This window comes from Thamnophis sirtalis, unplaced genomic scaffold, assembly GCF_051295495.1.
Source record: "Thamnophis sirtalis isolate CommonGarterSnake01/CBP01778 unplaced genomic scaffold, rThaSir2_p1.2 scaffold_3, whole genome shotgun sequence".
NCBI classification, from domain to species: Eukaryota; Metazoa; Chordata; class Lepidosauria; order Squamata; family Natricidae; genus Thamnophis; species Thamnophis sirtalis.
Window position 1 is genome coordinate 44,607,679 of NW_028261383.1, and position 18,051 is coordinate 44,625,729.

The 18,051-nt window shown below is 38.2% G+C and overlaps 1 protein-coding gene across 26 annotated transcripts in view; it reads right to left on the bottom strand.

Moving 5' to 3' along the window:
- Positions 1–18,051, bottom strand: part of MAGI1 (membrane associated guanylate kinase, WW and PDZ domain containing 1) — a 525,907-nt gene that overhangs the window by 14,400 nt on the left and 493,456 nt on the right. For 13 of the 26 annotated variants that reach the window (XR_015695875.1, XM_087708832.1, XM_087708829.1 and 10 more), the window contains 4 exons: positions 13,816–13,907; positions 12,807–12,999; positions 11,064–11,357; positions 6,789–6,992 (listed from right to left, as the gene is read on the bottom strand). Coding sequence is in view for 25 of the 26 variants with exons in the window: in XM_087708832.1 (XP_087564958.1) it covers positions 6,789–6,992; positions 11,064–11,357; positions 12,807–12,999; positions 13,816–13,907 (783 nt within the window). In the remaining variant the exon portion in view is untranslated. The remainder of the gene's footprint in view (positions 1–6,788; positions 6,993–11,063; positions 11,358–12,806; positions 13,000–13,815; positions 13,908–18,051) is intronic. The other 13 variants (XM_087708843.1, XM_087708828.1, XM_087708844.1 and 10 more) reach the window with 3 other exon arrangements.

Below are 18,051 nucleotides of genomic sequence, written 5' to 3' on the forward strand. Positions count from 1 at the left end.
GCTTCCAGCTTCTGTTACACATATGTGCGCCCGCCAGCTGGTCTTTGCATACGCAAGCACACCAAAAACTGAAAGACTAGGTGACTGCCGTGCATGCGTGCACTGGAAATCGGAAGTTCAGCTTCTCAGCGTACGCATGCACGCTGGGGAGCTGCTCTTCCAGTTTTTGGAGCTCCTATGCGTGCATGCTGGGGAGCTGCTCTTCCGGTTTCTGGTGCTGCCCCGTGCGCACTCATGTTTCAGCACTCAGTGCCGAAAAGGTTCGCCAACACTGGTCTAGAAACATAGAATATAAATTTAAAAATAAATAAAAGTAGATTTTTTGATGGTACTTAAAGACGCCAAGGATATCAATAATGTTACAAAACTCGAGTTCAGTTCCCAATTCCCCTCTTATAGAAAGAACCAATGGTTTAGCAATTGGTTCATAACACTACCACCACCCCCAGAAATATAGAAACAGAGATGCTGAAATGAGAGTTATTTCCACTCATGTTTAACACAGGAGTGTGTTACCTTCACAGGGACATCTTTTAGCACCAGAAGCTGCTTTGTGTGATGTGCTGTTTTTTGTTTTTGAAGGTGTAACATAAGGGAGAGTAGGCCTAACCAGGAGCAAGAAAAAGAAGGCAAAGCAGAGAAAGAGGTTTACTGAACATATGTAGCCAAAGAGTAAAGAGATGAAGCATTGATCAGGAGTGAGTGGCATGGCACTGGGCCTCTGAAGCTTACACATCAAAAAAGTACAAGACGTGAAATGCTCAATTTTTTTGATAATTTTTTTCTTTGTTGTCGTCATATAAAGTGAGTCAGGGAAATACTGAGGACATTGCCCTAACTTGTTGATATTTGACAACATATATTAAATAAGAAACAGATAAAATAGTAGAGAATGGATACTAAGATGGATGTCTGTCAATCAGCTGCCTTTTAGGGAAAGAAACCAGATGTGGATAGCAAAAACGGAGGAAGAATTACTAAGCAAAGGAAAATAAAGGGTAAATTTTAAAAAGAAAAAATAGCTGAAACTAGTTTATATCAAGACTATTCCATTTATTGTACTTCTCTTTCAATTTCTCTTTTTGCAAACCATCCTTGTTTCCATTGTATCTAAACACAGCTTTCTGTGCTGACTTTTGCTCTTTAAATATCTTTTGTGTGACACCCCAGCTTTCTTGGTCTTCCTTTTTCACACAGCCCATTTACTTTTTCTTCATATAATTTTGCAACTTCAGTTATATGTCTTTTTTATTATTCATTTTTGTATGCAAGCCATATTCATTTTTGACTCTTCTCATTGGAGCATGCACAATTCTTAGTACCCCATTTCCACAGCAGTTCAAATAGCTTTGGGATTCTGCTGACATATTCCACTCTTCCATACAACAAAGTGAACCAAATCCTGCTCCTATATAGCGCCAATGTTGCTTTTTTCAATAAACATTCCCTTCTTCGAATAGACTACATCAAACTGGCGGCCCATGGGCCGGATGTGTCACGTGTGGGCTGCGCCCACCCCAGATCTGCAAAGGGGAAAAATGTTGTGAAACATCATGTGACTGCAACATGACGCCTCGAGTTTGACACATGCGGACTACATAAACTATACTGTCTATCATTATTTATATATTATGATTATTCCATTTTTCATTTTTATTAAACATTATTTGAAGTTGTCTCACATATGCTTTTACAAAAGGCAATTGGACATTTTATTTTGAGGAAGAAGAACATGTTTGCTTTTCATCAAAGAAGATTCATCAGTTAGGAAAGATAAGTATCCACCCACCATCACAAATGATGAAGTCTCTTGGATGAGAAGCAAAATGGCTGCTTCTTCCTAAAAAAAACCCCCATCCAACTGCCTTTTGAAAAAGTACCTTTGAGACAACTATAACCTAGTATTTGACCAAGAATCTCCACAGACATTATTTGAAGTTATGCAAATTCATCTACTTGCTCTAGTTTTTCATAATCCCCTCCCCGAGCCCTGGAGACCCTAGAGCTAGGATGGCAAACTTATGGCATGTGTGCTGCAGGTGACACACAGAGCCATTTCTCAGGGCACGTGAGGCATTGCCCTGTCAGCTGGCCAGCAAACTCGTGTCCGCTGGCAAACTGAGTTCCCCCTTTCTTAAAGCCATTTTTCGCCCCCCCCCCCAGGCTCCAGAGGCTTTATAGGAGCCTGAGGAGGGCAAAAACAGCCCCCCCCAGAGGCCCTCAGGAGGTTTCAGGAGCTTCCCTGAAGCCCCCGGAGCGGAAAAAACCCAGCCCTATGGGCAAACCGCAAGTTCAGGAGTGGACTTCCAGTTTGCTCATAGGGGCTGTTTAAGCCCTCCGGAGCCTTCAGGCGCCTTCTGGAGGCTTTCCTGAAGGCTCCGGAGTCCTCCTGAGGGCCCTGGAGGGCTTAAACCAGCCTGACGAGCAACCTGGAAGTGATTTCTGGTTTGATCGTAGGGTCATTTTTTGCCCTCCGGAGGCTTCAGGGAAGCTTCTTCCGGAAGGCCTCTGGGGGAGGGTGGGTAGGCTGTTTTCGCCCTCACCAGGCTCCTATAAAGCCTCTGGAGCCTGGGGAGGGTGAAAAAAGCATGTAAAAAATGGGGGGTTGCGCTTGTCATGCGTGCTGGGGTGTGTGTTGAGCATTGCATTATGGGTGTGGCATGCCTGCCCACGAACCCCCTGCGCTCCATCGCTTATGGCATGTGAGCCAAAAAAGGTTTGCCATCGCTGCCCTAGAGGATGAGTGAAACAGTGAGGTAGTTCCATTAATATTAAAATCCCTTTGTCTTATTAATTTTGTTTTACCTGTTTCATAGTGTTCTAGTGCTTTAATATTTGTTAATGATAATGATCTTAGATATTTATTATTTTAGTTTTGTAGTATATCCCCCCAGAGTCACTTACTTGTGAGATTTATTTATTTAATTTGTTAAATGCCCATCCTTTCCTTTATATGGTGACTCTGGATGATAAAATGAGTGGCTATTTAAATTAGATAAATAAAATATACCTTATAGTTGCAGGCAAAACTTTAGTTATCCTTAGTCTGGGTGTCAACAATCTGCGACTCGGAAGCCACACGTGGTTCTCCTGTGGCTCCCTGTTGACCCAGTTGCGTGACCTGTTCTCCACTCTGAGACACTGGCCCAACCTGGCTGTGGCTGACACCAATCTTGCTAACATGAGGGTGGCGGGTTGGGAATAGGATCCGGGTACGATGAAGGGGGACAGGTGAGGAGTGAGCATGAGCTGCTCTGGCCAGCTGCTGGGGGCTAGGAGGACACACACAAGCCCAAGCTCTTTTTTTGTCAGCAGAGGCACTGCGGGCCAGTCCTTCACTGTTTCCACGGTGGCCCCACAGGCCAGATCTAAGCACCCTGCTGGCCAGATGTGACCCCTGGGCTTTGAGTTTGACAGCCCTCTCTATACTCATAGTATATAGAGCCGTGCTCTATACTGATTACCATTTTTCAACATTCTCATAGCATGTGTGACTTCTTTTTCATTTTTAGTTTGATAGTAACTTTTACAGCATTCATTTCAACACCATTCTTGACATTTCGCTACCATTCCCATGTAAAACTTTAAAGTACTAATTCTAGCATCTGTTGTTTTCAAAACATATTGCTGAACAGATCTTTTTTTTCACCAAACACATACTCACCAAAAGTCAACATTCTCATTCATTCTTGGCCTATGACTATCCCAGTTAGTTGTATTTCTATACTTTCTTGTCTGTAGTAACTGCTCTCAACAAGTGATTTGTTTCGTTATCAAGCTTCAGCGGATTTTAGGAGATGTCAGTGTCCTTCTGTTTATAGGGACTTCATGTGTGAGCGTGTCAAGTAAGGTTCTTTCATGGGTCAGGTTTGAGTCATCAGTGAACAGAAGAACACGGACATCACCTAAATTCTGCTGAAGATGTTACCTAGCCTGGTAATGGAATGTTTAAAAACCAACCCACAAGCTTGGAGAATGAACCTTCACCCTCATCCTACACCCGAGCTACAGATATTCGGCACTATCGGAAATCAATTCATATGTTTTGAAAGATATTGTAGCCATAGGAGACAACAGACAGCATGGGTGGACAGAGTTAAATGCATTATCAATTCTTGCAGCCTTTGTGTTGCCACAAGACATCCACGTCCAGCCCCACCCTTTGAATTTTGTTGCCCCTTATCTACGACCAATTTAGTGCTGGCTGTTAGTTGACCTGATTCTCATGTATAGGCATGAGCAGTAAATATGTCTGAGCTACCGTGTTTCCCTGAAAATAAGACAGGGTCTTATTTTCTTTTGATCCCTGAAATAAGCACTTGATCTTATTTTGGGGGAGATCTTAATTACTTTTGAGGTGCAGGAGGCGGCGAGTATGATCACCTCATGACTGCTACTGTGTTGCAATATTTTTGGGAGGGCTTATTTTCAGTGGAGGGCTTATTTTAGTGCATGCACTCAAAAGCCCAATTGGGCTTATTATCCAGGGAGGTCTTATTTGGGGGGAAATAGGTTACAACTCAACCTATGGTTCTGATCCTTTGTGTCTCAGAGTAGCTCTTTAATGCACAACTACAATCTCCCTTTTCCTTCATGTATTCATCAGCTCAACAACCCTAGATCGGAACACCTTAATTCAACTATTATTAATAACCATATTATAGCCATCCCCTCACTTTCAGAAAGACAAAAATACTTTTTCTCTCTCTTTCATTTCATTTCCTTAATTCACGTTCTTTACTATTTATTCCATGTGGGAGATGGTTGGTTAAGAAGTTTGATAAATAAATAAATAAATTTACTCTTCTTATATTCCATTCTTATTTCACAGGGTGGATAAAAATGATGATTAAAAAAACAACAACCACTTTTTAACATTAAATTGGATTTTTTAAATTTTTATCAAATTTATTTTAATAAAATGCTCTAAAGATACTCTTCTGTTTAAGATACATTAATAATTTAGTTTATTCAGCATGAAATGGAGCTAAGTTATGTACCATGAGGCTGTATATTCTGCAATATTTACATTTTTGGTAAACTCATTCACTGAATCCAAGCCCTGCAAGCTGAGATAACATGCACTGCATTGATGCATTCACACAATTTCACAGTAACCATGAAATAAAGCATTAAAAAAAAATTCAGGAATATTCCTCTATTCCATTTTTTTGCAAATCTACACTACAAATTGTCTGATTCTTTGAAGAGAAATGCATCTGTACCACCAGACTCTAAATGTGAGGAGGAAGGGCAAGCAGTAAAAATGAAAGTGAAACCTTCTAAGCAGCTTATAAATATAATATTAAAGAGCACCAGTCATTTCAGATCCATCATGGCAGTGCCTGTTAGTGGGCATCCACTCACCTGCTGCCTGCCACATCCCTCACCTTGTTGAGCCCTACCACCAGCGGTCCCATTAAAGTGAATAGGACTGTGGGTGTGTCAACAGCAGGTCAGAGGAGGAGCTGCTGCAGAATAGAGATGACAGTTGCTCTTTAAACATTATGATTTAAAATAAGCCTTTTTACTATTGATTTAAATCACGATTTAAATTTTAAATCGATTTCATTTAAATGAAATCCACCCTGATAGGGTAAAATCAGAATGGACCCTAAACATTAAAACCTCCAACACAAGGATCTGTAATCAACTGAGGTTTTCACATACTGCTTTTTAGTAAGATATAGCAAATAGCACTCAGACTTGTATACCACTCCATAGAGATGTTTGGCTAAGGCCCAGTTTCCTCCACCTCCTCTTCATCAAAAGATAAATTCAACAGGGCCATCAGAAGATAAATGGTTGGTGACTTAATTGCACCCATAGTTTTACTCCATGGATAACGACAGTGAGAGTCATAAAAAGCAACTACAACAGTAATAATTTAGTATATTTTGGGCCAATATGCCAACAGACACAACCCAAACTTAGTTTAAGCCCAAATAACCCTTGAGAAAGGCTATTGCATCTAACACTCTAATCCAGAGACTAACTTGCAAACCAATATACTACCGTGCACATCACACAACTAGGAAGCATATGCAATGTACCAATATACACCCAGGATACGTGGATGCTCATACCGATCGAGGGGAAAAATCAGAGTAGCAAAGTATTTTTTTTAAATACTCATATATAGACACTTTTTGCAAACACTGTATCTATGTATATGCATCTACATTGAAGATGGCATTTAATTTCGTTGTAAAGGGTACAATGACAATAAACTAAACAAAACAATTTTTCTCCCTAAAAGTAGCATGTTTTCTCCCCATGCCCCAGCACACAGGTAGTTCTTGACTTACAACTAAGGTACAATGGATACTCCAAAAGCTACTTATGACCTGGTTCCAAGGCTACAGTGGCTGCCCTCCCTGCCATTACAAAGCAACATTTTGGGTGCTTGGCAACTGGCCTACATTTACAGCCATTTGTAGTGTGTTGTAGTCACATTTTTGTCAGAAACTGACGTTTACTTCTGCTTTGCAGCAAAAACCCGGCCCATAGCAAAAAAATGGTTTTGCTTAACAACGCTCACTTAATGACCCATACAAAAAAGGTCCTAATATTGGATTGGTCATGTGACGAACCACATTATAACAATCACAACTTAGGGCTGTAATTGCCAGGCTCAATTACAGTCGTAAGTCAAAGACTACTTGCACAGAGAGAGACAAAATCAGGAGGAGGAGGCAAAACAGAGCAATGCAGTTCAGAGCAACTCAACAGCACTATTGTAGTGAAGGAAAGAGGGTAGGGTTTGAAAGAGAGAATGAATACTTTACCATCTCCTGGAATTATGCGCAGAGTAACCATATTTCCTGCTTCTTTAATTAGGTTGACGATGTCCGAGTGTGATTTGTTGGTGATGGAGCATCCATTAACGGCCAATATCCGGTCCCCGACTTTCAGCTTCCCGCACCGGTCTGCTGGGCTCCCCTCAATAATCCGACCTATTTTGTGAGGCATGGCCACACATGCATTGCCTGCTTTTGAATTGATTTTTTGTTTTTGCGCGTGTGCATTTTTTTTTACACAAATTGTTTAAATACGTTGGGAACATGGCGAGAGGGGGAAAGGAGAAAAAGGGTTGAAAAGGGAAAGAGAAGGTTAAGGGTTAATTAATTAATGCATCAAGCAAACGTTATTAAAGGAGAGCTTTGCTGCCAGTGTTCAAAACATTGGCAATTGACTGTGAGTGCAAATATTAGAATGTGCTAATCAGCGCTTCCTATGCTTCTAATAGTGCTTCTCTTCTGCACATAAGGCTCTTCTTGTTACATCGCAGGGTATGTTTGAATGGGTTGCCACTGTGCTCAGCAGACCTCAGAATAAAATCTCTGAGGATTCTCCTTGCAAGTCTGAAATTGTTGAATGGCAACCTAACCCTTTTTGATTTTCCTTGAACCCAACTTTGTCTCATTCTTTATCTTAGCCAATGATGCTTAAAATCTCTGCCAATGTTTTGTTCTTTCTCCGTTTTGAAAGACAATCATTGTATTGCCTACTAAGGAATGGGGTTTCTCTTAAATTCAAACTCAGAAGGATAGATTCTACAAAAAAATAACTTCAGCAAGGATAAAAGCAGTAGGGAATTAGGAGTTTCTACTACAATGAATCAAGGAACTAATTGAGGCCAGGAACAAAGCCACTAAAGATGGACCAAGGGGGAATATAGAGCTTTCCAAAAATGCTTACTTTCAACGCAATTTAATATAAACTGTCAACAGATTAAGTGGGAAATCTTAATGATACCCCAAATATCTCAAGAATCTAAATACAGGTAGTTGTCAACCCCTATTTCAATAGCTAATAGTTTTAGATATGCATGTTAAGGATGGGGAATTAAATGATAACAGTAAGGGACAAGGGAAAATATGTTTATAGTACCTTTTTCCTAATCAACTCTACCAAGTGTTTCTAGTACCAAAAGCTTTAGCCAGTGTGGGTAATGATGAGGAGCAAGGGAAATTATTGTTCATTTTATTTTTATTTTGTTTTATATTTATATATGTCATGCCTTTACTAATTTTACACCAGTCTTTGGAGATTAACAAGCTTGTTGGCCTTGATCTATACCTGTAACTCTCATTATTGGGTTTGATCCACCCTAAATTTGTGTATATTTTGGATAGTTCAGAAAAACTAGATTGAACTCTTTCCTATTGTATAATGTATAGTGAATTGTATAATTATTTTCTACCCTACTGCTGTTTTAAAACAACATTTAGAAGTAATGAAAATCTTCTCTCTTTAATAAAAAAAGAGTTACTTTATGGACCAATTTAATGGATTACATAATCTAACTTGGAATGGTGGTTAGGTTAAGCTACACCAAGCTATTTCTCAGTTTAAGCTATAACTATTTTTCAATAGTTCTGAGTAACAGAAATTACTTATAATTATATCCATATATCTGTATCTTCATTTTTTTCTGCTTATAGAATATAGAAAACCAGTGATTTTTTTTAAATCTATCGAACAAGGAACTTTTAATGGCTTTGCTTGATTCAAAATTGATACTGTGTATTGACTTCTTCTTTATATTTTAATATCTTTTACAATCAATCTAAACCATTACTACTACTGCTTACTCCACTCTTCTTTGGACATTTTATTTTCCTGGCATTCTGACTTGGCTTCACATTTCTATCTCAATTTTGCCAATTTTGTTTCCACAAAAATTCAGCTCTGAAATTGCAATGTGAATTAACATCAAACATGATTGTACCCTTACCTAACTTGGCTTCGTCAATATTTCCTGTCCACAATTCTTTAGAACATTCCACATAATTGTGTTTTGAAGCAGTTACTTCACTTACTTTGCATGGGGTCATAGTGACTATGGACTGGAGGCCTCATTTGTTTGTGAATGGAGATTTTATGAAGCCTTCCAAATATAATATGCTTGTACTGTATTTGTATTAGTAATTTTAGAACTATGTCTATGTTGCGATAAAATGAAAAAAATCACAATGAAGGATGAGTTAAATGATCAGTGATATACTATCCGAAATCCATTGTAACTTGTAGAATGGATTATTTTCATAACAGATAGCAGTAATCATGATTTATTCGTAAATATAACCACCATACAAGAAAAAATATTTCTTGCTTACATTTCTAAAAAACTAGGAGCACACAAATCTAATCCACAGGACTTTAGAAAAGACCATTTTGATCTAATCTGACCCACTTTTGTTGACCACCTATATCAAACTATAAAGCCTCCTACAGATACAGGGTAAGCATTGTATAGCCAAGGACAAGGATTTCATGCAGAATATGGGAGCAGAGGAGAAGGGAGGGATTAACTTGAAGTCAAGACATAAATTTGCTTTCACATGGCATTGAATGTCTAGCTTTCAAGAAACTTTTAGAAATGAACATTAATCACTGGTGTTCCAACCAAACTTGAAAAGTAAACATTTAATTGCCTTTATTTAACAGGCCACTCTATCCTTTCAATCAATCTAGCAATACAATTCTCTGAGCTTGGAACATACATTTTTTACCATTTTACAATTGCCTTCTTGTACTGAATGTGGGTGGGATTTGAGTGGTTTTGGACTATATTTGCTGCATTATTTTATCAGTCATTATGATTTTCAATAGGCATTCATTATGTCTACTTAGGCTTTATTAAGATTAAATAACTATCTGATTCCAAGTGCTTTTTTTGTTTTTTTACAATAAATGCAAACAAGAACCATACAAATTCCTCAACAGTGGAAAAGAAGTTGGAAAACTCCTCTGTTAACTAGTGGAGCACCTGGTATGTACAGGACCAAAAGTTGAAAATTGGAAGACAAATCTTTTTGTTGTTGTTGTTGCTTAAGCAATAAATATATAAACAGGCCTCAGAGTCAAGAAATGAAAAACCCCATTTCTAATACATTTAGATTGGTTTGGATATCAGCTAGGTGCAGGGTTAAATCCAGATTAAAAAGCTCTAGAGATAAGAAGCTTCCACCGTATTTTTTTTTTTTTATTCTGCAGGAATGTCTTAGACTACCTAAGCCTCTCAAGTTCCATCCCTGTGCCAAGAGAAATATAAATGGAATAGTGATTCACCATTGATTTAGGCTTTAGTTAATTTAAAATGTATTCAGTGCAATGGTGGGAGAATTGAAAGAAGTGGGTGCAGGTGTTTGATCTGCAAGGATCACCTGGAAGGTCAAGCCTTACCTAGAAGGTAAATGGGAAAACACTCAGAGGCAAGAAGAGGTTACCTGAGAGGCTTTCCTCATGAATGGTGCCATGTTTTAAAAAGTGAATCAAAAGGAAGACTACGCCAACGACACAATCCACACTGCTAGTACAAATGCTTCCTTTACAGTATCTTCTTAAAAATTCTTAATCTGTTTATCTCAAGAAAAGCCATATGCTACGGAGGGTTTTTCCTTTAAGCATAGGATTACACCCCCTGTTGTCTTTCCACCCCCCCCTCCTGCTGCCATTATTTCTAGAATCCCAATTTCAAAATGTCTCTTTTAGAAAGAAAACAAAGTCAACACAAAACAAAAATTGTAATTCAGCTTTGAACAAGACCTGGGAGGCAAACATTTCCCAAAGCCTGGCTTTTCAATTAGGCACATTATCGAAAAAGAAAGGGGCACATTTGTGAATTTTAATTACTGTTTTGGTATTTATAATTACTATTGTCATTGTACTCTAGTGCAGGGGTATCAAAATCGTGTTGTCAGGGCGTTGTCATGGGACATATAGCAACTTCACCCCCACTTCACTTCACTAAATTAGGTGTGGGTGTGGCCAGCCTGTGACGCATCTGGCCCACGGGCCACGAGTTTGACAGCCCTGCTTTAGTGTAACAATTTAGGTTCTGCTATTAATCTAGGGTTGCTGTCTTTTCCCTTGCTCTTGTTTTGGTCATCGGTGAAGGTTTACTTCTTCAATAAACACTACAGATGCATTAAGAATAACCCTCCCAGCCAAAAGCATAACTGGAATCTCTATGTCCTTTTGAAGTTAAAATACTGATAAGAATCACATAAACCCCGTACCAAAATCTAAACTTTAGAAGGATATTCTGTACTTACCAAAAGTTGTTCCAGCTTCTGGGCGACTAACCGAAGACACAATGACAAATCCAAAACCTTCATTCTCTCCACGCCGTATTTCTACATCATAGGGCTGGACCACAGTGCTGACCACGCCACTGCCTCCGCCCCCACCACTACCAATTCCACTGGTGCTGCCACTGCCTGAACTGACAGTGTTGAGTGAGTTTTGACTTCCCTGCGGAGTGCGTTTCTCCTCGGTCAAAGAAGCTGGTTGGTTGCTACTGTGATGAGAAGAAGCTGGAGAGGGAACCTCATTCTCTGCTTTGGGGACTGTTTGAGAAAGATGCAATCCCATATTAACAGCTTTTCAACAATGCCAAGTTTTTAGGAGTATTACAGCAAAATATGAAGCTGATACATGAGGTTTCTGCTTTGTATCAACTGATTGTAATGGTCAACAATTAAGGAAGATGTAAGACAAAATATCTTGAGAGGAGGGAGACATCTGCTATTGGGATGACTTTTAGGGAGAATCTTTATCTACACATGTTTCTATATTCCAAAGTTCACATGAGGCTTCTGTTTCATATATCTCTATTCACAGTGGCACCCATCTGAGGGGACACTAACACTGGAGAAGAATACCCATGATCGGTTTTTGTTCAAAGATTAAGAGTACCATTTAGTGTGCCAAATTATTTTTTCTATAATAGAATTTAGTACAGTTTGACGAAAAGTTATATTACTATTTGGAATGTATACAATAATTCATCCTTTCTCCTTTGTACTACATTTTATTCTGTGTTTGTTTTTCATATTTTGAGGATTAATCCAAACTATCAATCACTAAGAATATACTCTTAATACAGGCTTCAAGAGCCGAGGTGGCGCAGTGGTTAGGGTGCAGTATTGCAGCCACTTCAACTGACTGCTAGTTCTGCAGCTCGGCGGTTCAAATCTCACCGGCTCAGGGTTGACTCAGCCTTCCATCCTTCCGAGGTGGGTAAAATGAGGACCCAGATTGTGGGGGCAATATGCCGACTCTGTAAACCGCTTAGAGAAGGCTGAAAGCCCTATGAAGCGGTATATAAGTCTAACTGCTATTGCTATTGCTAGGCTTCAGTTAAGGAAAGGCATTCTCAGCCCTTCCACTAAGCATGCTTCAGAGAGCCAAACTGAAGGCTGGAACTCTTGAATATCTGAAGGTCATTTTCTTGCATAGTTTGCCTTACATCATAAGGTACCATAAAATATTCCTTAGGTTAATTTAATCTCTCTCTCTCTCTCTCTCTTGCTTTCTCTCTCTCTCTCGTTCTCTCCATCCTTCCCTCCCTCCCTCTCCCTCTCTCTCACACACAGTTTTATGCTAGAAATTGAGAATAAATGGCAGGAGTATGACTATCAGTCATATCATATCATTCATATCAGTGTAACTTTAGAAGCATCTGCCATAAACAGATAATTGAACGAAATGAATCTGGTCATAACTAGCAAAGCAACTTTTATAGGAGAATATTCAGCATGAATCCTGATCACTTCGGTAATTTTGCTGGGTTACATTCAATACCTTCACAGGTGCTACAGTAAATTTTCTTCCAAGTATTGTATTTTTATACAATGATGTTAACTAGTTTGGATAATGAAACATCTGCAAGAAAACAACTGAGCTCAGAGAGCACCAAAGACCGCTTATTATTTGTTTTTCCTCCAAGTACAATACACTATTCTTCCAAGTATAGAATAGAAATAAAACACCCACACAATCACATTGAAGCCTACCTGTATATACCACTTTGCGTCTGATAGTTAAATTCACATGGCCTTGTTTTGCAGCTTGTTGCATAAGTTGGACTACAAGCTGGTGTGATTTTCCAACTACTGGTGTTCCATCCACGCAGATCAATTCATCTCCAGATCTCAGGCGACCATCAGCATCTGCAGCGCCCAATGGCACAATATGACCAATGTAAATCTGTGAAGAGGAAGGGAATGTACATGAGAATAGCTGTCACTTGCTCAAGAAACAAATCAGGATTACTTAGGCCCCAAACACCTTTGACTGCTCCAAATCAGAGCTCTTATCCTAATGGATTCATACCCCAAATATCCAAAAGGACCGATCTGATTACCTAGATCTAATATCTGTAAAACATATTCACAAAAAGGATAATGAAACAGACTGTAGTAACCAGTTGATTCCACAGGGGGAAATACTACTTTCCTATTTCAAACAACAAGCAGGATTATTTTTGGTGGTTCCATTTAAAAAAAACACCCCATTTTTAATTGATATGTTATATTACAAAAATTTCCTGTACTGGTATTTTATATTACAGAGGTTTCCTATAATATCCAATACAGAATTTCACCACAAACTCACTTTTAGTTCTTGTAGATTTCTCTTAACTGAGACTATATAACGCTTAGAAGAAGTCTTAACTTTAGCTTGATTCAAATCATCAACAGACTAGAATTGATAACATCTGTTTAATGTTCAGCTCAGTAGCTATTACACATCTGCTTCAGGGCTAAGCCAGTTGCTGATAGAAACTGACCACTCGTATTTGAGTTGGACCGAAATAAGACCATAGCTATTCAGAACATGGCTGGTCACTTTGTTTTCTATTGGATTTGTTTTTTGGCTAGCACAATCAAGTGCCATATCCAAAAGACAATCAAAGGCTATGCTAGCAATATACATTAGATAAGCAAGGCCATATTGTGAGGAGATGATAATAGAAATTAAGAAAATATGAAAAATAAGAAAGCTAATTTCATAGATACTTACTGGTTCTCCAGGCTCATTTCCACCAAGAATCCTAAATCCAAAACCAGTTTCTTTCCTCCAGAGAAATATATCCTGTTCTTGATAATCTGGAACTGTAAGGAAGTAGAGGGAATTTATGATTTATAATTAGCTGAATATCTCTTTTGTTGATCCGAGTATGTTTGAACAAGGGATTACAAAACACAGATATACAATGGCATTGCCTTTATTTATGGGCAAAGCAAGACAGCAATTTGATTGGCAAGGAATGACATCCATTTTCTACAATGCAGGAGATGTAGTTTACAAAAGGCATCCATTGTTATTGATACTGTTTTAAAAATGGCACAGTTTCTAAGGTCTTCTAGAAGATCTTCTCATGGTCAAATTAAATTAAATATACCTTAATGCCACTTGATCTTGACAGGATGTAAATATGATACCCATCTTCAAAATCTTACAAAACAGGCCAATGACTTTGATCCAGATTTAATCAGGTTTAGAGTATATACGTACCCAGTAGTTTCATTGGAACTATTGTAAATTTTGAGTTTTGGTTTAGATCCAAGCTCACATTTTTTAATTTACTTAAGCCTTATATTTATAAACCTGTCACATGGATTTCGAAAGTTAATATCAGAAAGTAACGCATTTGTCTATTTTGGAATAAAGCACAAGTAGGATAAAGCAATCAAAGCATTTTCTCTCTGGAACAGTTGTTTATATGGTTGCCAATCATTGTTTGAGAGTTTTCAAAAAGAGGAATAGCCTTCAGCATATATCCTACTTCCAAGATACATGTGCCAGGGCTTCACAGGGGATGCTGGCCCCATAGTCCAGTGCATCCGGTCTTCACCAGCCAAATGGATTGCAAAGCCAATATAATCCACTTCTTCTCATACTTGGCAAAAGAGATTTTTTGAGGAATCCATTTTTATGACATTGCCTTTCTAGTTCAAAGTAAAACTACCCACTCGAGATTTGTATATGTATATATGTGCAATTGTAATCCATGCCATAATCAATGCACTATATGCATCTAAAATAAACTTCTTTCAAATCTAAAAGATGTTACTGTAACCTCTGTCAGTGTTTGGGAATCTTTAAAAGTGAATGGGACTTGAACAGAGATGCAAGCTGAAATATAACTTGTCACCCTGAAAATAAGACAGGGTCTTATCTTCTTTTGACACCCCCCCAATAAGCACTTGGCCTTATTTTCAGAGAGGTCTTATTATTTTTGAGGTGCAGGAGGTGGTGAGCGTGGTTACCTCAAAAATATTGCTGTTGCAATATTTTCGGGAGGGCTTATTTTTGGGGGAGGGCATATTTTAGTGCATGTGCTCAAAAGCCTGATTGGGCATATTATATGGGGAAGTCTTATTTTCAGGGAAACAGGGTATCAAATACACAAACCATTAATTTATATACGAAAGAAAATTGCATATATAAGGAATATAATACAATATCAACATGGAAAATATGATATTATCATGGATGAACAATTTCAGCAAACACCTGAATCCATGAATTTAGATTCCCTATTTTTGCAATAATTCAAAACTATCTGCTATAGACAGCCTTTAATATGGTCATAAAAATATTTTATTGTTTAGTTCTCAGTAAGCCTAAAGCATGGCTTTTATTTCAGATGCCAACTGACTGCCAATTAAGTATTTGCTCTGTGCCGCATTATCAGAATTTGTCAATGCTAGTGTCGGTTATAAATCCCTGATCCTTTTTGGAAATAATGAGTAGATAGTTTTTTTGTCATTAGGCAAATGAGATCCTGTTAAGAGTATAACTCCATTAGTAGTATAGTACTGTTGATTTTCTTTTCAAAAGAGAGATGAGAAATGAAAAACAAATCAGGAGAAAGAATTTTTGTAATAATTAACATTTGCAAACCTTTTTTTAAAAAAATTGCTAGCATAAATTAAGTTGACAGTACTATAAATGGCTGGAGCTACTGGGAACAATCCCTGCAAAATATCTGCTACATTGACTAAGAATAGATCTCTTCTATAGTAAAGGTTCCCCTTGCACCTATGTACTAGTTGTTCCTGACTCTAAGGTGCTCATCTCCGTTACAAACCGAAGAGCCAGTGCTCTCTGAAGACGTCTCTGTGGTCATGTGGCCGGCATGACTAAACACCCAAAGGTGCACTGAACGCTATTACCTTCCTACCAAAGGTGGTTCCTATTTTCCTACTTGCATTTTTATCTGCTTTTGAATTGCTAGGTTGGCAGAAGCTGGGACAAGTAACGGGAGCTCACTCCGTTACGTGGCGCTAGGGATTTGAACCGCCGACCTTTCTGATTGACAAGCTCAGAATCTTAGCCACTGAGCCACCACGTCCCTGATATCTCTTCTATACAACCAGGTTTATATAGACAGTACTCCCCTAGGAGAGATCTCTATTTATCCACTGATCAGACCCAGGTTCAGTACTGAAAAAAGATCAAGGGCACAAAGATTAATGACCATCAGCCCTCTTGTTAATGATTGTAGCTTCAATGTCATATTACAAGTAAAATGTAGAAGTCATTTTAGAACCGAAAATTTTTAGTGTCCCCCAGCCCTAATAACACACTGCCTGTTTGTGGTGACTTTTCCCTTTCCAGCTGTTGTTCTGGCTTGGGAATTGTTGTTTTTCTTCAGCTTTTCCTCTTCTCATCGGCTAAATAAATATGATTCTGTCACAACGCTTCACTGAAATTTGGCTACAAAAATGATTCAAAATGAAGGCAATGTTTTTTGCTCATTTTGAACTGGCTAGCACCATTACTCTCTCTTTCTCTCTCCAGTTCTTCCCCTGTTCCCAGAAATGGCAAAGTGTGGCATGTGCATGCATTGCAGAGATTTGCAGCAACCTGAAACACTGGCAAGGCTCAGTAACACAATGCAGCAGCAGCAGTAAGTAAGAACAAAATGAATGTATTGAGTAAATGGAACATTAAGTATTCAGGGTGAAGTTTGCTTTGTGTTGATAAACAATAACATACTGGATAATTCACAACACAGTTTATGGTCTGTGATGGCAAATGGCAACCAAGGACAGTAAATTAAGCATAAACTTTATTTGGTCATTTGTGCAAGAAAGGAAACTTCTTTTCCTGAACAATGACTTCATTTCTGAAACTTTTCAGGGAGTAATTATTGTTGTACTAACATGATCAGAATATATAAAATGTAGTATTCCATGGGGAAATTTAATCTTTTAAGATTGTATATGCTGAATATTATGAAAATCAGATAAAACCAAGTGTACTAATGTATTAGTCAAGTAATTACTTTTAAATACATCCAAACACAAGGCTTCATATGCATTAAGAAATGGTGTTTTAAAATTGAAATATTTGAGTGAAGGTAACTAATCCTCACTATTTCTATGAATAGTGAGTTTCAAGTTATTTTTTAAAAAAATTCTTTGAAAACTTCCTTTGGCTTTTGAAAATCCAGTGCCAAGGAGTCATCCAGATACAGAAATGATCCCAGAGCAAAAGAGGAGTCACGGGTAAAACCATTCTTTCATGGAAGTGTTGAAAGGAAGCCAATGGCATCCAATCAGCTTAAATAAAATGAATTCTGGGTTCTCTTAGTTGTGGGTAACATTAAATCAAGCATTGTGCTGGACAGTTTGTTCTCCACTGTGGAGAATGACTGAGAGTTTAAGTATTAAATTAGTGCATGAACTAAAGAGTTGGAATACCAAAAAAGCACATATGCTGTACACTGGTTTTTCTTCTATTTTACATGTATTGATTTCTGCCTATATTTTCTGTGCCTCATCATCTTAACCTATCAGTGTTTATTACAATAAAGTGACTGTAAAGCCTGCATGCATTAGTGTTCTCAGCTACAACTCAACAATGTTCTAAGTATAATGACAGAATAGTGAGATGATAGGGTTGGTCAATACTTAGCTATCTGAAGGCTATTATCTTACAGCAACTCAATTTAAATGCAAGTCAAATTGCATTTAAAAATCTGTGAACTTTGCCACTAACTCAAGCTGAAGGCCAACTGTATTCTAAACTAATTGGTCTTGGTTGCTGTCTCTAGTTCACCAAAGCTAAAGGTTTCTTCCAAATAGGTCTAGGTGAAACATGTTAAGAGCTAGCCTGATATATGCAAAATAGCTTCTGCAGAACATTTCTGCTACACTTTCTCACCTATTTTAACCTGTGAACTTGATAATGCTTTCAACCCAAACTAAAGCTTTCTGTACTTCTATTTTCTCAAATGAAAATATG